The sequence below is a fragment of the Papilio machaon genome, chromosome 21 (genome assembly GCF_912999745.1).
Source record: "Papilio machaon chromosome 21, ilPapMach1.1, whole genome shotgun sequence".
In the NCBI taxonomy this organism is placed as follows: domain Eukaryota; kingdom Metazoa; phylum Arthropoda; class Insecta; order Lepidoptera; family Papilionidae; genus Papilio; species Papilio machaon.
Window position 1 is genome coordinate 2,948,823 of NC_060006.1, and position 23,655 is coordinate 2,972,477.

At 37.8% G+C, this 23,655-nt stretch overlaps 2 protein-coding genes across 2 annotated transcripts; one reads left to right on the forward strand and one right to left on the reverse strand.

Moving 5' to 3' along the window:
- Positions 1 to 1,320: 1,320 nt before the first annotated feature.
- LOC106709112 (citron Rho-interacting kinase) lies at positions 1,321 to 17,719 on the forward strand. The gene is made up of 31 exons (XM_045683063.1): positions 1,321 to 1,673; positions 2,106 to 2,203; positions 2,690 to 2,845; positions 3,243 to 3,439; positions 3,656 to 3,830; positions 4,761 to 4,876; positions 4,972 to 5,152; positions 5,455 to 5,590; positions 5,825 to 5,918; positions 6,053 to 6,235; positions 6,831 to 7,095; positions 7,377 to 7,442; positions 7,777 to 7,986; positions 8,058 to 8,174; positions 8,399 to 8,551; positions 8,823 to 9,071; positions 9,278 to 9,346; positions 9,416 to 9,663; positions 10,067 to 10,223; positions 11,870 to 11,971; positions 12,082 to 12,249; positions 13,052 to 13,261; positions 13,711 to 13,827; positions 14,213 to 14,319; positions 14,593 to 14,646; positions 14,730 to 14,786; positions 15,037 to 15,093; positions 15,193 to 15,337; positions 15,643 to 15,847; positions 15,974 to 16,233; positions 16,323 to 17,719. Exons 1-31 carry the CDS (start codon positions 1,469 to 1,471, stop codon positions 17,385 to 17,387), a joined length of 5,622 nt encoding a protein of 1,873 aa, XP_045539019.1. The 5' UTR covers positions 1,321 to 1,468; the 3' UTR covers positions 17,388 to 17,719.
- Positions 17,720 to 19,042: 1,323 nt separating this feature from the next.
- Positions 19,043 to 23,534, reverse strand: LOC106718801 (protein nessun dorma). Its single transcript, XM_045683252.1, has 10 exons — positions 23,479 to 23,534; positions 23,199 to 23,379; positions 22,746 to 22,959; positions 22,307 to 22,536; positions 21,932 to 22,092; positions 21,329 to 21,539; positions 20,973 to 21,145; positions 20,495 to 20,602; positions 20,183 to 20,334; positions 19,043 to 19,543 (listed from the first exon to the last, which is right to left on the reverse strand). The coding sequence occupies exons 2-10, from the start codon at positions 23,377 to 23,379 to the stop codon at positions 19,447 to 19,449; spliced, it is 1,527 nt and encodes a 508-aa protein (XP_045539208.1). The 5' UTR covers positions 23,479 to 23,534; the 3' UTR covers positions 19,043 to 19,446.
- Positions 23,535 to 23,655: the final 121 nt, after the last annotated feature.

A 23,655-nucleotide genomic window follows, 5' to 3' on the forward strand; every position in this document is an offset into this window, starting at 1 on the left:
ACTGATATCTTAGTATCTAAGTTATGGAATCTTTAAAATTATAATCTGATTCGGTGTCAAATATGTATGTAATTATTTCACATGATAAAGTTATGATTCAGTTCTGTAAATAGATTACGAAAATATTAAATTTTCATGATACATCTTCACAGCGGCCATGTATTTTAAACTGCTGGATGGTGTTATTTCATTTTATAAACAATTAAAAATGGATAGTTTTCTTTCTTTAAATTTTTAAACTAGTTGATAAGTAGTTAATAAGTTGCTTATAAATAAAAAAATAAAAGTACTATATAATTTTTAGTTTATTACATTTACATGTACATTTGTCCTCTTACCCTTCCCTTGTCATATCATACGTTGTATTTCTATCAAATACTAACGTTGTCAATCATCAATAATCGTAAAAAAATATCAGGTCACAGGTATACAGTTTGGCAGTTTAATGTAACCTATTAAGAATTCTATAATGTGCTTGCTTTTTATTAAATTAGAACGTGTTGGTATGTCCATGTGAATTTAGGAGACCATTGTTACCTTATATACATAATATTTATTAAAAAGTTGATAACCTACAGGAGTTATAGCGGCCTTTAATTGATGATTGGTCTTTGTCAGTCTTGGTCAAGTTTTATAACAAATAATAATTATTTTAAAAATTGATAAAAAATATGGGAACCATCTGCTAGTTAGCAGCTACCTTTTGAGTATTTTTTTTTATCACAATCGGAGCACCAGGGGCGTAGTTACGCGGTAATACACATAAAATAAAATAAAAATTCAGTCAAATTGATAACCTCCTTCTTTTTGAAGTCGGCAAAAAAATACAGTTGAATTGATAACCTTCTTTTTGAAGTCGGCTAAAAATGGCGTTCAATTTTCCCAAATGTTGTTCAATGTTTCTGGTTAGTCCATTTGTTCCCCTTGTAATATAACCTCTAGGGGTGATATATGTTCAAGTATTCCGCCTGTACAAATTCTAACATTGTAGTTTTGTATAATCGAAGTGCGTATGCAAACAGAACCGTAAAATGTACGTAAGTTAGTCCTTTTAAAGAATAACTTTTTATGTTATTGTTTATGTTTTCAAGATTTTTAGTTTTAAAATAAATTAAAAAAAAATAACACTTTTATAGATAATAGTACCGATGACAAATATTTGACATTATGCAATAGTTTAATTCTACACGGGCATATATTACTCAATATATTACCCATAAGGGTAATACTCCAGGGGTAATAGATGAACTAACTCAATGTTTCCTATGAACATGGCAATTTTTACTGCTTGTCATACTGGTTTCAAGTGTCATGTTAACAACCTAATGTCAGTTCAACTTCAAGTTCATATTTTAAAAATAACGGCAGAAATACTGGGCTGCTGAGATTACTAAACAGAAAAGTGTGCATAGGAAAATAAAACAGATTTTATCATGACTATACGTTGACGATTATTTGATGACAAAACATGGAACCGTCGAAGGAAGCTATTGCAGTACGCATTACTCGAATAAATCGACAGATTACAGGAAAGTTTACGAGTGGTTCAAATAAATTAAACAAAAAGATAGATCGCGAGACTCTTTTGGACGCTATTACAGTTTTATACGATGAATGCAATGACGATCCAATCAAGAAAAATGACGAATTTGTTCGAGCTTTTGTGGATAAGTGTATGTTAACCTTTTCAATTTTTTTTATTCATTATAACGTGGCAAACGAACAAGCAGCCACCTAAATTCGCTGAAATAGCGATGCGACTACTGTCCACAGGTATCCGCAATTGCAGATGCGTTGTCTACCTTTAATCGACGGAGGACGGCACGCATACTCGTGGGACTTAGCTCTGGACTGCTTCCACTTCGTATCTGTCTTTTGTGATTGTGGAATTGCAGCGGTCAAGCAGGCATATCATGCAACAGATGATGTTGTTCCTGGTGTCTACCACTGTTGAAACATGCTCTTTTCTGTTTCTTAAGTCAGATTTAGATAGAGTTGTAGACATAAAAACATTCAAAAATAGAACTTATGGTGTTCATACAACTTATGGTGGAAGTAAAACTTAAGTTCATAATACTGAAATTTTTAAAACACATTTGTTTTAGATCGTAGTTCCTTGGCTGACTTGCGTCGTGCTCGAGTTTGCTATTCAGATTTTGAATTATTACAAGTTATTGGGAGAGGTCATTTTGGTGAAGTACATGTAAGTTATATTTTTATAGCATAAGATTCTATTAAAAAAAAAACTGTGTATTTTTATTACACCCTGTATCCAGTGAATACAAAAGCGGAATCCTGTGCTGGCTGATAATTATTATTACAGTCATAACCGTTTATGGCGACATCGTTTAGAACAACATACCGGTTAAATTGACCAAAATCAAAGGTCCTAGCTGAATGTTATATACATATCTTTCCTATTAATACCTGTCACCGGTTGTTACAACTATCGGTTTTTACGACTCAATATGAGTAGTCCCTTCAATGTCGTTATAACAGATTTTGACTGTATTTGTTTAGACACTGGCAGCTAACTAGCTGATGCATGTGTCAAATAGTTTGGAGATATCTTGTTTATCAAGTCTAATTTGAAAGAGTATATAGATGGAGTCATTACTACATTCTCTGGGAGTTTGCTCCATGCCACAACTACTCTGTTAATTATATTTTATTAAATTTTCTTTCATAGATGGTACGGGAAAAAGAAACCAGCGATGTTTACGCATTAAAAATTTTGCGTAAAGAGGAAGCTCGCAAACGGGTGGCAAATGGTGCGGAGGATGAACGAGATGTATTAGCTAATGCTAATGGACCATGGATACTAAAGTTACAATATGCTTTTCAAGTATGCATAATTAACAATAATTTTTTTGATACACCCATGTCTACTTTTTATAAGATCTTTACAACGAAATATTAAGTATTTTCCATGTTAACAAAATGTATTAAGCAAGGCTGACATATATTATTTGATAATTACTACAATTTAGATGGCCTTTATCTCAGACTGAAGTTTCCATAACTTCTTATAAAATTTTCAAGCCACTGAAATGTGTAGTCAGCTCTGAGGGGCTGACTAGACCTTAGTCAAAAGGCCGTGGTCAAAGGAGTGGCTGTGGCTTGTGAAGCAGGTCACTGACAATGCCTAAGATCTGTCTAGAAAGACTGTAACAACGAGGCCATAGTCAACTATGCTAACAACATTGTAATACATTATTTCTAACATGGCATTCTGTTTGCAGGACAGCAGCAATTTGTATTTAGTAATGGAGCTGTGCAATGGTGGTGATTTAGCTGGACTAATTGCAAGGCGTAACCATCCACTAACGGAACGTGACGCTGCGTTTTATATAGCGGAGGTTGCACACGCACTTAAAACACTACACGGCATGGGTTATGTGCATCGTGATATAAAACCACAGAACATTTTACTTGATCGGTAAGTATGACTTATTAATTAACATACTGGTTAGTAAGTGAATGGCTCAATAGCCACCACAAAGGCGGCTATGGAATAACTTCACAGAAGACAAAGGATGAATTGTTCTCTTTCAGAAAATACATCCTTATTCTATTATCATAGTGCCTAAGAACAAGTGGCGGCTGGAGGTTTCGGTCTTGATCCCTATAGACCTTTAGCATTTGAATATTGTAGATGCGGTCACGTGAAGATCGGCGACTTCGGTTCTTGCGCGCGTCTGTCTGACGGCGCGGCGACGGGCGCGGCTGCGGGTACTCCGGACTACGTGGCACCGGAGCTGCTGGCGGCGGCGGACTGCGCACACACCGTCTGTCTCGACCACTGCCGCCCGCACGCACATACTGCTATTGTGGGTTCGCATGGACACACGCTTTGCAGTGTCACCTTCTAAATATGTACAGTGTTGTGTTTACACTAGCTTATTGCACATTGCACAAGCTGGCACCACACATTAGCTAAAGAAAAATATACTCCCAAAAATAGGAGTCGGGAGAATTATGGAGTAAACATTTTTTATTTATTTTTCCTAATGGGACAATTAGCACACAGTATTTCTTTTTATTTATGTTTCTGTTTTTGTGTGTGTACTATTTATTGAATATTTATGAGTTTGTTTTTTTTTGTGCAGTAAATGTTTTGATAAAATTTAAAATTTGGTGAAAATTTAGAAGTTGACACAACACAATTCTCTTAACATTAGAAAACAATTTTTTATTAACACCCAAGCACGATGTGTTGTAGTAGTGTAAATATATTTCAGTTTTGGATATTTGAGATGAGGTGAAGTAATGAAATCATTTTATACAAGCATGGTATTAGGAAATTTTTAAATATTCTTAACATAGTAATTTTCTAGTTATAACTTTTGGGTAATGAGTAGGTAGAATAATAATATTAGTATATAATTTCAAGAGCATGAGAACAATTAGTATAAATAAATTTAATGTAGAATAACTAACATGAGGTTTTAATACAATTTGAAATTAAATGGATACGGACCAAAGAATCAAACACTATGGTTGTTGGTGCAGGATTTAAAATTTAATTTAACTTTTGTCTTAAAATCGTGTTACTTTAAATGTAATTTCCAAATAAATATTCATAATTTTAATTTAAATAATGAAATTATTTAATGAAAACAATTGCATTTATCTATTTATATTAAACTATTTAAAAAAAATATTTTAAAACTTTCTTTCAATTCTGTAATTATTGATGTCTTAATATGTTTCCATTTAAACATGTTATCTTTTAAAACTTTGTATTTTTGTGTTTGCAGTCAGCGTGTGACTACTGGTCACTGGGTGTGGTGGCCTTCGAGCTGGTCACACTGAAGAGACCCTTCTCATCCGGCGATGATGACTCACTACCGGAGATCTTGGCTAACATACAAAGGTATTAATAATTTACAAATTTAATACGAGAATGATTACATGTGTCTTTTTAGTGTTTAAACAGTGGAAACGAACAGTTATATTTTAATAATCAAGGTACGGCAGTAAGAAGGACGCGGAGCCTCCATTTGAGGAGCTCCCTCAGGGCCCATCGGCCGCGTGGAGGTCGCTAGTTGGGGGTTTGCTGCGCGTCGCTCCCGCAAGACGGTTCAGCTACCTAGATACACTGCAGCAGCCCGCTCTGGCGCATCTCAGACTACATTCTATACGAGATCAGGTATCAATGAATATAAGCAGTGAAATTATGATTTTTTTTAATTTTTACAAATACAGTAGGAACTGCTTAATACAAGATTGGTTGAAATGATATGTTGCTCTTTGTAAAAACCGTAAATCTCGGCTGAACGCCATATAAACGATATTAGTATGTGGTTCCGGTCTACTCGATGTCCTTTAATCAGTTTAGGTCTTCATAACAAAAACAGAAAATCAAGAGAAAAAGTAGTAATAGTGTTATTTTTTGCAATCTTAATGTCCCTGAATTTTGCTTTTTTAACTATTTTTTTTTATCGTTGTGAGGCACCGCCATGGGTACCACACCTGCGTGGGCCAGAGGACGCGTCCTACTTCAACCCGCCCCCGCGCGTCCCGCCGCCACCCTCCGCCGTACCCTTCCGCTCACGACCGCCCTTCGCCGGACAGCTGCCCTTTGTTGGTAAGATATACGTACATGTAACCTGTATTTTACTGTACAAAATGTAATTTTCACATGAGAACAATGGCAGAGTAGAGTTTAATAACAGTACTTCACTGTCTACTGTTCCACCCTCGTGGAAACAAAGAATTGCAGCGGTTTAAATTTAATCTTATGGTCAATGTGAAGAGAAGGCTTTCTAAATGTCTCCTCGTTGAATTAAGGATTTGTTTTTTTATTTGTAAATTTTTATAGGATATTCGTTCGTGGCGTGCAACAATCATGACGACAGTTCTGGAGGTTTCAATGCGTCTCACGATTGCACGGCCATCGATCTCGCTACTTTCAAGTAAGTTTCTATTTATGATTGCCAATTTATATGTGGCATATGATCAAAATGACGCACGGAATGGTCTTTGTCCAATCACTTAGTATAGATCTGTAAGTATGCGTAATAACAACGTAAAATAACTTGGGTTCTAGATCGGCGGAGAAGCTGGCGGTGATGCGAGGTCGTGAGATAGCGTCGCTGCAAGGACGGCTGGCGGAGGCTGAGGCTGCAGCGGCTGCGGCGGGAGAGCGCGCGAGACGTGATGCAGATGCAGAGGCAGAGCGCACGCGCGCCAAGCTGCAGGCTGAGATCACCGCCCTCAGTCTGCAGAACAAGTATGTTAACATCTTACATTGACTAACATATACCTTGAACTAATGTGATCATCATCAGCTCACTATACATCCCCACTGAGGGGCTCGGAGCCTACCCCAAATTAGGGGTGACTAGGTCATAGTCAACCACGCTGGCCTGGTGCGGGTTGACTTCATACATATCATTGAATTTCTTCACAGATATATATAGGTTGCATCACGATGTTTTCCTTCACCGTAAAAAAGTCGGATAAATGTAAATCGTAAATCGAAAAACACATTGATTCATGACGCGATTCGAACCCAGGACCTGCAGATTTCAAGTCGTGCTTAACTCCTGAGCCACCGACCCTCTTTGAACTAATGTAACAAATAATAAAATTATAACCCTTGACAAATAGTCATGAGACAGTATATTCAATCTCGAAATAACTTACTGTACAAAGATATTTTTGATTTAAGACAAAAATGGAAAATATCAAAAATAATATCGATCATTAAGCTCAAAATTAGTATATTTTTCAATATGCGAAACCCTTAAAACGTATATATAACGTTTTTCACTTGCCCTTTTAATTCAGATCTCCTCATGATAAACTATTATAATATTTTACAGGCGTTTGGAACGTCAAGTGGAAGTGGAGAAAGAAGAACGCATGGCGCTGCAGCGTACGAACCAAGAATTATCCTCTGGCATCATAGAGAGGAGTAACTCAGAGCTCCGAGCTGCACAGACATATGTGATGGAACTTCAAGCAGAAAGAGATTCAATAAAAGAAGAATTAAACAGACTGCAGATGAAGTATTCAGAACTTCAAGCTGAGAATACAAGAAATAACAGCGCCGTTGAAGCTGCACGCGCACAAGAAAGACATTATAAGGTAATTTATCTGATTAATAAAGGGAAAGTAGTTAAAGATTTTTCCATTTTAGGCCTCTCTCACTGCTGCAAAAGCGAACTGGAACTTAAGCGTACCTGATTTTGGTACGGATACCAAATTCATAACAATATTGAGTTCACTTTGTTACAGCGAAACATTAGGCAGTTGGGTTTTTAATGTACAAAACCAAAACAAATGTGGAGTAAAATCTGCGTTTTTTTTCTTACTGATTTTACATCTTTCTTCGTAGATAATTTAGATGTTGTGTTTAATTTGACCAGGATATTATTCATCAGGCACAAGAACTAAGACATAGGAGGCTCACTGAAATCAATGTGCGCGCGATTGTAAGTCGAGTATTAGACGTAGTTGCGGTTAATATTGTAGTACTTAGTATTTAAATATAGATCGTTTCTAATAAATATATGTATATATAATTGTTGATATTAAAGTTGTAAGTAAACATAAAAAATGTATATGATTAATTATTGTATTTTCTTAAGATTTTGTTAAACATAAAACTAAAGGTAGTAGTAGTATTGTTGATTAGATAGTTTAGTTGTTGTGTTTATTGTGTCGTCGTAAGATTGTAAAATTGAGTAGTTTGTAATCTTACTAATCATAAACTTGTAAATTTTAAGAAAGTTGTAAACAAAATAAGATATTATTTTATGTTTTTAGGATACGATAGCGAAGGAGCGCGCACTGCGGCGGCAGACACTGAGCGGGGGAGAGGCGGAGGGCGCGCGGCTGGCGGCGGCTGAAGCAGGAGCGGCCAAGGAGGCTCGGCTTAGAGCCCGTGCTGAAGCCAAGCTGGCCGCAGCCGACGCCGAGGCCGACTCCCTCAGAGCCGAGCTGGATGTAGTCAGGGCACAGCTAGCTACCGCTCAGGTAAACCAGTTTATTTCATTGCTCTATCGTCTCTGTATACAACTTGTCTACAAATATGGATAACATTTTAGGAGACATTAAGTGCAAGACGACGTAACTCCACCGCGGCGACACATCAACTGAATGAATTACAACAGCAGCTGGAGGAACAACGCACGCAGAACAAGGCGCTTCTCATACAAGTACAGGTATTAAAGCCTACCTTAAACAATATTACTAGGAAAAGAGATCTTAGTCAATGATCAATATTATTGGCTCTTATTCATAAGCATACAGTTATTTACAGAACAACAAAAATATTTGTTATATTAATACTAGTAATTAGTAATATCCGTCTTTCTAAAATCCACAACATATTCTAGGTACTTTTGATGATTCGTTTAAGTTATTAATTGAAATATGTACTTGTTAGGAGTTGGAGCGCAGCGTGCAGGAGGCGGCACGTCGCGAGGCGTCACTGGAGGAGCAGAGCGCGCGCACTGAGGCGCGGCTGAGGGAGAAGCTGGAGGAGGCGGAGACGAGAGCCACTGCCGCCTTGCAGGACGAGTCGCGCAGGAGGGAGAAGGTACACTTGTATTGTTCAACATTCGACATGAAATATACTGAAATCGTTTGGATGTTTTTACCGTAAATACAAACTCAAAATTTATTTAAGTTTAATTTTTGTAAGTAACGGCCATAGATAGAGTTTTTTAATGCTACTTATCGAATCTCTTAATGTAGATCTCATAATAAATCTACATTAAGCGGCTTCCTTGGTGTCCATTTAAATACTTATAAGTGTGTTAAAAAAAAGAGAAACTTGTTCCACCAATTTTAAAAGAAATATATTCTAGGTGAACGGTCTAGAACAACTAGTGCGACAACTAGAACGCGAGGTGAGCGCGCTCGAGAAGCGTTCGTGCGCGGCGTGCGCGGACCGCGAGCGCGAGCACGAGCACGAGCGCGAGCACGCGGACATGGAGAGCGAGCGCGCTCGTGACTGCCGCAGCGACACCGAGAGCGTGGCCGATGCGCACGCGCACTCGCACGCACAGCTCACCGTACTGCGCGAACAGCTCGAGCGCGCTGAGGCTCAGTTGCAGGTATTAATGGAAATGGATTGGATACTATGATATATCTACTCTTCTCTCTAGTGGTCATAAAAATTCAATCTGAAAAAAGGTCCGAGTATCCAATGTTCGGTTCTGCATTCATCTGCAGTATCCATTTTGATTATTCTTGTCATAGTACTATTTAATAGCTATGATAAATCTATAAGAAATTATTTAATGAGTGTGATTTTTCTTAGGCCCGCGCAGACGAAATTGCAACATTGCGTCAAGAGACAAGAGCTGCTAATCTAGCTAAGTGGAGAAAGGTACTGTTTCTATTAATATAATTTATTTGATAATCGGAATTTGATAATGAAATAAACATATATAAATAGGAGCGTGAATACAACGAACTGTCAGTGGAATCGAAGTCAGCCGCTCGAGAGCTAAAACGTTTGGAGGAACGTCTGACACTAGCACAGGAAGCGCGCAAGACGAGCGAACAGAAGTCATCTACATTGCAGACTGAGTTGAGCACATTACGGCCACAGCATCAGCGCGCCATCGCCGACCTCGACAACTTGAGGCAGCAGTTAACAAAACTGAAGCAGGAACATGAAGTCGTACAGACCGAAGTCGACAGGTAATCCACTGCAGAAACAGTTTACAAAACACATATCATCCTTGTCATTCTTTAAAAAAAAGGTGGCGATATGTTTAGGTACGATTGTGGTTTCAGAAAGTCACAATAAATCTGGAGGAAATCGTCAACATTTTCTTTGAGGAAAAAAAAAAGCTTTAACCAACTTTGTTTAAATTAGTTAACATTGTTTAAATAGACATCTATTGTTGTCTCTGATTTTTCAAAGACAATGTGACAATTCCTCATATGTCAAAAATACAATATTAATACAAGTGTCACTGCAGTCGAAATACAGATTCAATGACAAATAATAGAGAACTTAAGCAGCATTGTCGATTAGTAATAAATTAGGAATTCGCTCTTAATATTATTTGTCCTAACGATTTCCCATTTCAAAAACCAGATCTCGCAACGACATCAGGAAGTTGAAGAGCGAGCTACAGTACAGTGAAAAGCGGAGGATGCACGCTGAAGAGCAAGAGGAGTTGTCAAGCCGCGAGCGTGCGCAGTTAAGAGACGAGCTCACGGCACTGCGCACGCACAACAACGACCTTATGACCGTATGTACACTATTGTTGCATCTAAGCTAATAGATGGCGTTGTAAAATATTTATATGCGAGCGATTCCCATTGGCTGTTAATCAGCCAATCAGAAACGTTGGAGATTCGATTGTCATCTTAACATCTATCTATGCTTTTCTATATGTGGTAGGCACAGTATGTAATTCTATTTTATATATTTTTCTATCAGCAGTCATTTCGATTCTTATTTACAATAAAAACCAAATTTCAGTAAAATATATCAAATTCTCTTTCCTTAAAAACTGCACATAATATGCAGAACAATAAAAAAAAATCATCATAGGTCTATAATCTAAGCGCATTTAAACCAACTGTTACGGTCTATTTTTAGATTAAAAGATAGATTTATTAAGAAAAATGTCTAAACATTCAGATTAAGATTAATCTTTTTAAAACTTTGTTAATAATAAAATAAAATAATAACATAAATAATCTTTAACTATTATAATAATTTTGTAAGTTTAATTGCGCCATTGTTTACATACGATGAATGAGGGAACAGCGAATGCAAATTTCTATACGCATAAAATTCCACTGTCGTAATATTTGTATTGACACATATAATTGTCATTTAAAACATTAACATAAACAATATCGTAATACAACTTATACAAATATTGATGTAATCATACTTCATACTAATATTATAAATGCCAATGTTTAGATGTATGGATGTTTGTTTGAAGGTATCTCCATAACGGCTCAACGGGTCTCGATTAAATTTAACATAGATGTAGAACATAATCTGGAAGAACACATAGGCTACTAATTTTTTTTTATTATGAGCGGACAAAATCGCGGGCGATAACTAGCTCACAAATAAAAATTCTTTTCGTATTTTTATCCGTTAAAAATGTTTTCTATAACAGTAAGAAGTGACACATGATCATGTAAAGATCGTTCAAATAATCGTCCTTTGTTATAAAAATAGTAGAACTTATTTATATGATTATAAGAGATATCAAATATAAGATGCTGGATGTATTTCTTTAGTCAACACTCAATGAAATGATTGCATTATTTATTATTTACTTGGAACATGATGCAGTCATCCTGAAATCTGCATTGTTATGTTTGTGTGTTTCATAAACAAGACAATCATAGTCAATGCACTCTCGTATTGTAGCCCAGTTGTATTGCAGGCAAGCTAGTGTATTATTGTGTTTTAAATAAAGTGCTATAAAAACTAAGGGAAAAATGTTTTATAAAAACAAACCATCTGTGCTTGCCAAGTGCCAACACGTTCCGCATATGTGATGCCTTACTTCGCATGTATAAAATCGTTGAAAAGAAAATCCAGACAGAAATTAATCAAATATAAAGTTAAACAAATCGTCGCCGCGATGGAATCTCATCAGAAACGGTGTAAACGTAAAATATCTAGTGAAAAACCTGTCGTTAGACCGAAACCGGCGTTTTTGAAGATCGGGACGGGACCTAACTCGTGGTCGCAGCGTTTGAGACTAGCCTTAGCCGCAGATCTGCTTCGAGGCCGTTGTCGTTCCGTGGATAACGCAATCTCCGAGATACATACACATCTTGCTACAGTACGGATATCGTCTTTGAAACCACTAAGTCGAACGTAAAAATTTAATATGAAAAGATGTTTTTATATTTGTTGCAGAATAACAAAGCTTTACAAGAGGCGTGTACGTTGTTGGAGGATCAATTGACAGAATTGGAGAAATTAACAGATTTACATGAGGTGAAAAATAAAGATCTTGAGGTAAAAAAAAAACATTTTATTAACATTAAGTTATTAATTCTTGTAGGACACGTAGATGTTAAAAGTGTATAGAATTTTTAAATAATTTGTGATGTACTGTGTGTTGTTAGAGCGAGACGCAGCGCATGCGCAGCGAGCTGGAGGCGTGCCGGGCGCGGCTGGAGGGGGCCGAGCGTGCTGCGGCAGAGCGCGCCACCGCCGCCGGGCTGGCCGCACAGCGCGGGGACGAGGCGCGCGACCAGGCCAGGCACGCCAATACACAACTGCAGCTGCTACGAGTACGTACTTAGTACTCCACTAACTGAGAACAAACATATTGTTATCACTGTTTTGTCGAAGATAATGAATGTTATTTCATGCAATTATTTTGGACTCGGAAACCCACAGTTAGCAGTAAACAAATAATCACACTCAAGAATAGTTTTGCAGACAGTCCCTTCTTTTATATTTTATCTACACAGTTTTCTTTGGTGACCAATGAACAATTTTGATCGCCTCAGTTGTGACTTTCATGCATAAAATTGCAGTCGAACTTAATAACGATGCTATAATTTGCGGATATACTTATGGGTACATAAGACATGTAAGGTGGTTAATCGTTGGTTTCTGAGACCAAAATCCTTGTATTAAATATAATATCGTTATCCCTCTGTTTATTGACAAAATAGAGATAACAATATGTTTTATACAGAGATTACGATTTCAGAGACCAATGATAAGTTTGGTAATAGTCATCATCAGCTCACTATAGACATATAGTCCCCCCTCAGTGGGGACGCCCACTGAGAGGCTCGGAGCTTACCCTAAGTTAGAGTTAACTAGGCCATAGTCAATCACGCTGGCCCATTGTGGGTTGACTGCCCACATATCTTTGAATTTCTTCTGAGATATATGCAGTTTGCATCACGATGTTTTCTTTCACCGTAAGAACGTCGGATAAATGTACATAATGTAGACCAAAAATCGAAAAACATTTGATACATGCCGGGATTCAAACCCAGGACCTGCAGATTGCAAGTCAAGTGCTTTACCGCTGAGCCACCGACGCTCTGTGTTAATAGTATTTTGTATGTATTGTAGGAGCGACTGGAGAGTCGCGAGGCGCGTGTGGCTGAGCTGGAGTCTCGGCTGGCGGCGCTGGAGGGCGAGCGCAGTGCGGCGGCGGCGGCGCTCAGCAGTGCGGCGCGGCGCGTGCGCGACCTGCAGGAGGAGAGCGCCGCGCTGCGCACACGCGCGCACCACCATCATGCGCACGCGCTGCAGCTGCAGGCCAGCCTCGCTGATGCACAGGTAAATAACACATCACACCGCTATAACTAGCGCATTTCGGACAAAGGTTGAGCCTGGCCATTCAATGGGGAAATGCCGACTCTTGGGCACCCTACCCTGCGAGCGCAGCGATCTGGGGTCGATTTTTTACATTATCTACTTTTATTTTTAGCTTGGTTTAAGTATATAGTTTATTTAGTAGTTTTAATCTATTATTTATAGTTTTTAAATATTAAAATTTGTTACATGTAGAATAAAGAAAAAAATTGACTCTCTTCTATTGATATGCTGCTCCTTATACTACGATTCAATTACAAATTCTTTTGAGTTAAATCTCTGTAAGAGCAACTATACTAAATGCAAGTCAGGGCTGGCGCAAATCATTCCTGTATTAGTTGGTTCGTTTAAATGAGCTACATAGTAACTAGGTAGAGAAGGAGTTGGTATGAGTTGTAGAAATGATTGTACAGGAGGAGGCGGCGGCGGCGCGCGAGGCGAGCGAGGCGGCTAGCGCGTGGTGGCGCACAAGAGAGACCAAGGCGGACGCAACTATACGCCAGCAGGCCAAGCTCATCGACTTCCTGCAGGTTTGTGTGCATACACACAAATTAAAAATATTGCAAAGCATACAGCAAACAATAATATTGTAAAAAAAAAAAACAAATATGCTGAAAGGGAAAAAACACAAAAGCTAAATAAAAAAATCAAAGTTCCTAATAGGTTTGCAATGCTGAATGGACAAGGCATTGTTCTTATTACTTTTCCGAAATAATCTCTGATATTCTGCAAAAACCTTTGCGTCACTCCTATTCTTGTAGTAAAAAGTACAAAGTGACAAGCAAAAAGTTATTATTTTAGTTAATTGGACTAGACTTAAACGTTTAAAATGCGACGAATCAAAGGAGGTGTATGAATCGTACAAAATTAAATTTGTCAATCTTTACAGAGTATTAATTTACCATTTGTTGACAGTCCAAAGTGGAGGAAGCGAATCGCAAGAAATGTTCGCTGAGCAACAAATTGTTCGGTCGTTCTGGACGTCGGGCAGCCGCCTCGCCACCTCTCATGCGGGTTAACAGGTAACAGACACCCCCCCAAAATTAATCCCCCTAACATAAGTATACCATATTTTACTAATATTATAAATGCGAATGTTTAGATAGATGGATGTTTGTTTGAACGTATCTCTGGCCGACTCAACGGATCTTGATGAAATATGGCACAGATGTAGAACATAGTCTGGAAGAACACATAGACTACTTAAGTTATTTTTTTTAATTCCACACAGAAGGAGTCGCGGGTGACAACTAGTTACCTCTAAGCCTTTGAATTTAATGAAATTTATGTTGTAGGGAACTACGTGAAGAAGTTGAACGTCTTCGAGCAAAACTAGCTGCTAACGATATGTATGTATAAATGTATTTGTAAAAACCATATTTTCTTTAAATTTGAAATTATCAATTAGTAATTGTAACATCTCAACTTACAGTCCACCAACACCCAAACGAGAAAAAGCAATCGAAAAGCCTAAGAAACTAGTCAATGGGTATGTTATTTTTCAATATTAAATATGTATTATCTATATATATAAAAGAAAGTGGTGTTAGTTACACTATTTATAACTCAAGAACGACTGAATCGATTTGACTGAAAATTGACGGGCAGGTAGCTTAGAACCAGGAAAAGGACATAGGATAATTTTTACCCCGTTTTCTATTTTTTATTCCGCGCGGACGGAGTCGCGGGTAAAAGTTAGTTTAATATAAAATTCTTCAATCTCTTTTTTTTATTTTCAGTATAGGAAATATGGATTTATTAGAAGATGTATCGGAACCATCGCTACTTATTGTATGGTAAGTTACAACTCCTATTATGGGGCAATTATTCCACAACAGATGGATCAGTGGAGATAGGGTTTAAGCAAAAATTTCTAAATAATTTTGTTGGTACAGGTCTGACGGTAGTCGGGAGCGCATGAACGCGCGATGTGAGGAGGCTGCGCTGGTGCTGACCCGCGGAGATCGTGAGCTGCGCGCGCGCATGTTGTCCCCGGAGGCCACCAACTTGCCACACAACGAAGCCAACCGCGCTTTCCTCGTACGTTATGATCATTCATTAGTTATAGATATTTTTCATGAGATGGCGCTGATATTTATTTTAATATTAACATTTTTTTTTCTATTTTAGTCACAGATATATAACCCTGAGAATGTTTCGTACAAGTTTATCGTTTAAGTGTAGGTTTTCGAATTATTTTATATTGTTAATGACAACACAGAGAGAATTTATCTCAAAAAAAAATCGTCTGGAGGCTCTTTTATAGCCTTACTTTTGTGCTCAGGGCTAGTAGTTAGTTAGATGTCTATAGAATATCTTAAATCTTTTAATTTTGCTTTGTGCAGATCAAAGTGGAGGGTGTTGGTGGGGTCGGGGTGGGTGGTGAAGGCGGGGGCGAGGCTGTGGCGGTGTGCAGCAGTGCGGGCGAGCGCGCCGAGTGGGTGTCGCGGCTGCGCGCGCCGCCCGCTGGCTACCGTGCGCTGGCACTTTGCGACATGCGCGCCCCACCACACACTGCGCTATATGTCGCACCGCACGCCATCGCTATTGGTAATTATTATTACTGTTTGTCTTCTGGAACAAACCGAACATTAATTACCAGATAAAAGGAGGAAAAGCGTAAGATTTTCTTCTATAATAATTACGAAGTGATGTTAATGTAAATGTTATTATCAGGTGGTCCCGAAGGATTACACTCTCTGCGAGGCGAAGTCCGCATAGAGTGGGAGGGCTGCGTGTCGCCGGCGCGCGCGTGCGGCGCTGTGCGGTGCGCGGCGGCGTGCGGCGGCCGCGCGCTCATCGTGTGCGGCGCGCTGCTCGCACATGGCGGCCTACTCGCCCTCGGCTCGGCGCTGCGTCGCGCACCCTCGCTGCGACCCACCTTCAGCCTCACCAGGGTGCGCCTGCCCGATGTCATCACGCCACATATACTTAAGGTAAGTCTCGAATAATGTGAGCTGAGAAAAGAAGTTCTTAGAGCACGAATTTTGTCGTAGGTAAACTATATAAACGGTATTGTATATAGGTAAATGCGGAGGAGTCGAGCGAAGGCTTGTGTGCTGTAGTGGCGTGCGGGCGGCGCGTGTTCGTGCTGCGCTTCGACGCCGCCAACACGGAGTTCAAGATTGCGCGCTCGCTCACCATCGACCGGCCGCCCTCCGCGCTGCTACTGACCGCCCGACACCTGTTCCTCGCGGGCGAGAAGCCGCTCAAGGTGAACCTGCCCGCAGGAGCGCTCGAGACCTTTGCCATGGAGGATGCCACCGTGGCCGCGGCCGCCCGCGCGCACTCCGCTCCCCGCGCTCTCGTGCTCGTGCGCGCCAAGCCCCTCGAGCTGCTCATCTGTTACGCGGAGTGCGGCGTGTTCGTGGACGAGCTGGGCCGGCGCACGCGGCACGAGGACCCCAAGTGGAGCGCCGCCGTGCACAGCTGGGAGTTCGTGGCGCCCTTCCTGTACGCCGTCGGATCCGACCGCGTCACCGTCATTCACCTCAGCGAGGAGGCGTATCGCGCGCCACCATGCACCTGCGACTCCTCCTCGCTCGCCTCCTCCGCCTCCGAGTGCTACCTGCCCGAGGTGTACAACTACAAGGTGAGGGAGCCCGTGTTGCTGGGCACCGCACCCAATGGCATAATAATTAGGTCGACTATTGACGACGGATATTCCGTCTCCATAATCGACGGCCTCGGCGCGTTCCGGAGTATCGGTGCGTCGCTCGAGTCTCTTGAGACTATATCGGATAATAAGAGCTCCTCCTCGGACTTGACCGTGTCGTGCACCGACCTCTCGCAGCACGAAATGTCGAACGAGAGCGTCGAGGTGAACACGGGCTTTTTGGCCGACATAAGAAAGAGGGCTAAGCAGCTTCGCAACGCCAAGCGCAAGGAGACGGACAAGACATCGGACGACGTCATCAAGGAGATTCTCACCACGGAAGTCGGACTGAAGCGTGTGTCTGGAGGCAGGAAGTCTCCCGCCGCTACTTCAGAGTTCGACTCCGACACGGAGACTGACAACGAGCCCAGCTCCGCCAAGGGCACCGCCGATCTCTGCGCTGAAATGTTCGCTAGACAAGTGAGGTTTAAATAGACTCCAGAGTTATACCTAAACTTATCTCTAATGTCTCAATCCTGATCTATATAGGAATCCCTTTTCTTTTACCATGTTGGTTCTCTACCGTTATATGATAGGCCTGTAGCCAAAAACTGGCCTTAAAACGTGATACCCTTGCACGCTTGGCTCAGGAACTCTCAGGAATCGCCCCCACTTCTACGATGCCACCGCACAATAATAAAATTTCAGTATGTTTGTTGTTTTTAAAATTGGATAGTTATACTATAGCATAATAATTATTTTATTACCAAATATCTTAAGGACTTTTTTTAAGAAGAACTTAGTGTGAAAATATTTTAAGTTTTATACGGTGCGAATTTTTAGATATTACGTTTTTTTAAATGATAGATTGTTTATTTATAAGTATTGTGCACGCAAAGCTGTTCTCTGTTAAAAATAGTACTTAAATGAACAAGGTTTATATGGGATAGTTTCACTTTTGTTCCTGCTTTAAAATAATTTGTAAAAAAGCAGATGACCTTTTCTAATTTGTGTATTTTATAGTATTACTTATAGGAGCTTCGCTCAAGCGTTTGTACTTATTTATTGATTAGAGCTAGTTCTAATTATTTATTTACAGTTGTATTTGCCTCTTTATTAGAAAATATTGTAATTGATATTTCGTGATAATTGAGATTTTGTCGTGTATTTTCTTTATATCTCTCATTTTTAATTTTTTAATAATTATAAATGATTGTACACTTGCTTGTCTTTTTGCTAAGAGTCATTTGTTACTAAGTTTAATTTACTGTGATTTGATATATTTATGTAAAACGATGTCTAAACAAATTTCAATAGGATTAGTAATAATTGATGCCAATTAATAATGTTAATTTTTTATTACATATGTAATACATTTTGTAAGTTTTTCATTTATTTCCATTCAATTTTTATTTAATAACTACTGAATGTCAAGTGCACGACCCCAACACTGACCTCTTTGCATACAGGCTTAATAATCCTTGCCATTTTGGCGCCGACTGTTGCTGTTCGTAGCGTTGGTGAGGATTCGAATAATGGAGATAGAATTAACTGTTACGAACTTCAACAGGCGCGTCTAAGTCTGAACAACGCAAAAGCTGTTATTTCCTAGCTATTCCAAACTTCTGCTGAACGTGAGATGAAATAACAAATGAGTAGTGAGTGAGCAGATCATCATTCATTTTGAATGTAACAAAACTGTTAAAAATGTACATCTAATTTACAGACTAAAAATCTTCATTATATTAGAATGGACAAAATAAAGCTACTAATCACAGAAAATAATTTTTTTTTAATTAAAATAACAATTATTTTACGTTATAAAAAAAAACTTTTAATATCTAATTAACATGCATACAATTACAAATTTTAACTTGAACTTGTGATGTTTCCTTCAGAAATGCTAAGTCAAATTAAAAATTATGAACTTCAACCTGACGGTGAAATACATTAATGTTAAATGTTTAATAATTTCATTAGCTATTATATATATATTAAGCATAGATTGAAAACTATTACAGTGGAAAATTGTTGCTTATTCACAAATTTGATACATTTTCCAACATGCTGAGTATAACAAAACGTGTATGACATCGATCATGTAGTTCGCGGACGGGTTAATGATAAATATTCGGATAATAGCGAATTCAGTTGACTGAGGTCCGAATAATATAAGTAAATAAATACATTAAATTCTAAAATCTATCTTATCCGTTCACATGAAGCAAAATTATAAAAGCTGATTTAACAACATAACCAGTGGCTTTAACATGCACAAAAAGAAGTTAACAACGACCATATTAGATTACATTAAGAGCATAATTTGCAGATATTTTAATAGCAACAGCAGAAAAGATTGGATTTAATATGCTCGCCGCTTGTTGTGGAATGTTCTAGAGAGAAGTGATATAAAATTATATCTGTCTACTATAACGGCTGTAATAAATTCAATGTACATACATTGCTTAACAAGTCTTTTGTCTGCAATCTGTCTGATATACACAAAAAATATATTTAATTTAAAACATAACTTTTTGGTTATCTAAAAATAATTTCAAAATAATTCAACATCATGGTTGACAGTTAAAACTTCCTTTTCTAAATTTCCAGACCCAATTTTACAGTTTGGCATAATTTGTAGATCTTCTGATCTGAAAACAAATACAATTTATCGATACTATATATTTGAATTTTGTTACTAACTTGTCTAATTTTTTTCAGTATAAGATGAAAAACTAGGAAACTGACACTTTATTTCGAATAGCTAAGCCTCCGCTGCCCTGAGACATCAGCACTTGGATGCACAGAAAGAAGTTTCCCTGCATATGCATTCCTTCATCCACTATCCCTTTCCAACCTTTTAAGGAAAAGATAAAAAAGAGAGAGAAAGGGAAGAGGAGTAATATTATAGTACACACATTAATCAGACGAATGGCAGAATGACTTCCATTTTACGCCTGTCTTCTATGTGGTGGTGATATTGCACTGGTCGAGGCCCATTCATGAACAGAGGTTGTTTTTGCGCGCTCTACTACTGTTATTAGAATAAGATTATATCGCCAGACATTCACTTGCGAAAAGTTAGGTTTTTCGCTGGCTCTTTACATTTAATGAAACACTGAGAGGTTTAAGGGTTACTTAAGTAGTTTATCATAGATTTCTTCCACTAAATCTTTAATAAGGAGTTTCCTAAGGGAGCAGTTATCAAACCTAAGTTCTAGTTACAATTTTCAGTCAGCAATATAGCTAAAAAACATTTACTTTAGGTCTACAAGTTTATTAATACTTACTCGTCAACTTTGCCACAACTGTCATACACTTCATATCGTATGCTTTGTTCGGAGCAGTTTGTTATAATAGTTCCGTCCAGTTTGACGCTGGATCCGGAGTACATCTGGATGCCAACTCCGCATTGGTTCAGTAGACATTGTTTCAGCTCAACCTGAAATAGTATAAATTGAATGATTAAATATTGGCATGATGATACTTGTTTAGTGAATATGAAATTTGAAATCGGCTCTCTGTTTTAAATAATATTTTTTTTATTTCTATTTAAAAAAAAGAGTGATCAGTTAGAAAAACTTGTAATATTAATAAACTACCTGTGCTCCCTTGTGAACGACAATTCCAGAGTAAAAGTTTTCAAATGTACAGTCTTCTATAACAATCTTAGCTCCGGCCTTCGCTACGATGCCTTGCGCAAAATCCCTCTGTAACAGAATTATGAATAAAATTAATACTGCCAAAAAAGTACTCGCCCTGAAAAAGGACACAACAATCAGAAACCAGTCACTTCTGTCAGTAGTTGTGTGTGAGTGTTGTGAGTGAGATGTAAGTGTTAGCCATTCTTAATTATTTCATAATAATGTTAAAAATACAATTTAATTGAATATAATCGTAATATCTCACCTTCTGTGTCATATTGATTATTTAGGCTTTTGACATTTTATTAATTTTGACATTGGAACACATACTGAGTTTAGGTCTAGAACTAGTGTCTAGTGCTAACAACTGGTGAGGTTACAGGAATAAATTGTAATAGTATGTAAGTCGTAAAATAAAATGTTGTAATATATTTACCTGTGAATTCTTGGAGTCGTCAGCGAGCATACAGTTTTTAATGTGCAAGGTTCCCATCATCATCACGATGATGGTGTTGACCTGCGCACACTGCAGCGTCAGGTCACGCAGCCGACACTCCTCGCTCAGCATCAGCAGGCAGGATCTCATTTCAGCAGCCTTTAGGGATGCACCTGAAATATAACATTAACATACTAAACTTAAACATTTTAACAAACTCAAACAACCAATAAACTAGTTGATACTCGACCAACATCCAAATTTCCAACCACTTATTATTCCATTTACCACTAACTCCATCAACTAGTCCAATATGAAAAAAAAGAGTGATACAATGTACGAAAATGTCAACACACCATTAAAACTGCAAATAGATATTTGTGATAGCGGCATCTCGGGCAGTTCATATGCGGGACTGCACATCACTACTTCTTCAGGCTCGAGCGAGAGACCATCTTCAGCTGACGCCATCACTGACAGATTGTGATCGTTGGTGAGGTTTTTGGAAAGAAATTTCGATATCTCATTAAACTCCGTTATAGAACCTCCTTGCCACAGTGCTACAACCTGAAATTTAATAATTTGCTTAATTTATCAAATTTATATGATGAAAGAAATTGGAAAAACTCTATTCTTAGAAATCCCAAAATATCACTAGTAAAACCTTTTTTTCACATTAATATATAACATAATTACAAGTATCTCTGAATATTTGTAAAGAAAAGAGAACTTCTTTTCTTTAAGTCCATATTAAATATTTTTTTATGATTTGTTTTCCTTGTCAAAATGACAGATTTCATTTTATAAAATTTAACACATTGTTCATTTTATAATGTAAATATTGTTCTAAATAAATTCTTTTTGTTATCATCAACGCATATACGTTTTTAATTGAAGATTCTTTTTACATATTTAACTGTCAAAACAATTTAAATAACAAATTAACAAATTACACATACATTTCTTTTACTTTTAGTCTTCTGCCATTTGTGTTTAGTCTTAGCTAAATATTGTTCCCTGATCAATGGGTTTTCATACAGAGTCCATTTAGACATTAGACTGTCCAGTCGTGCATTCATCTCTGCACACTCTGATATGTAACTAGGAGGTAGGAGGGAATCTGAAAAGATTAATTTATACTACAGAAAAATGTATTAAGGAATTGAGAACCTCCTCCAGGTGAATGGATCTAGCTAAAATTTAAAATAGTGACAATATTAACACAAGGGTAGGGATGTTATTAAATTTCATGCGTCTAAAATTACAGACAATAGCCGCGATCTATAATAGACTATTAAAAATAGTCAAGAGTTATAATAAAAAAATATATTTACCATCATCATCATCTAATATACCATCACATAGAGAAGAATCTAAATCTTTGAGTTTTTTGAAAGCATCAATAGCACTGTTCCTTAGTGTGATTATAGATCTAGCAACACAGTTTGGTACGGAACCATTGTGCATATCACTCCAAAGGCTCATTCTCTCCTCTATTGTTTTAGGAAGTAATGATTTACCATCCTGATCATCCCACGGCATCCAAATGTTTTCATAGAAGAATCTAAAATTAGAATTATTTTTTGTTCTGTAAATAATTATGTAGACAGAGTTCAATTAGGCAATAGATATATTAGCAACTAAGTCATTTACAGATATCTCATTAAAATGCACATTTTTAAACTTTACAAAGTAAATTGAGCATAAAGTTAGTCTAATAGTAAGAGGATTAAACAAAAAATTATATTTAAAATAAAATTAGGTTTTACCTACCTTAAAAGATCAATGAATTCTGCTGTGGTGGCTCCATTGATACTGGCCTCCCTTTGTTTTATGGTAGGCCAGAGCTCAATTAGAGGAATATCCACAACAGTCTCTGGTATTGTCACAGACTCATGCTGGACACTCAGCACATCGGCACTAGCTGACAATTCCTCAAAATCCACCGATGTCACAGATATGTAAGCAACACAAGGAAATCTTACATCTGTAAAATATATATAGGAAAAAAAATACATTAATCTTCAAGAAAAGGTCTATAAGCATAGTTAGATAGTTATAACAAAGAAGAAAAATATTCAAAGCAATAATACTTTTGTATAATCAATTACTTATACTGCGTTGTTTACATTTACTCTTCGAGTATTTCAAATATATCTATAAAATAAATGAAAACCAAATGCAATTAATTCTTATGTCTTTTTGGGTAATATTACATTTACATACCAAACTTTTTACAGAAGTCTTTAGACAATTTCCACAGGGCGTCCCAACCGACGGGCTCAACTAGAAGCTCTGCCTGCAAGCTCCATTGTTCGCGGGCGGTGTCTCTCCCCGTACTGCAAACTCGCAACAACTCTTCCAAAATTTGATTATCACTACGGTTGAATAAATATACTGACTGCATCTAGAAATATAAATAAAACTTGTTTTAATTAAGTTTAAAGTGGTAGAATTCAAAAAACTGGTGGGTTGGAAAGTCATAAAAATCACTTTTCCTAGTTACCTTTAGAATTGCAATAAACTTTGTAACATCCAATATTAACCTTTTGTACTTATTTCGTTTGTATTCAAACGATTGAAAAGCGCTTTGAACTATTTGCTTTTATAATTTATAATAAAAATGTTTTTATGACCGTTCTTTACAAAGTTTGAATTTCTTTCGTCGTGAAGAGAATGACAA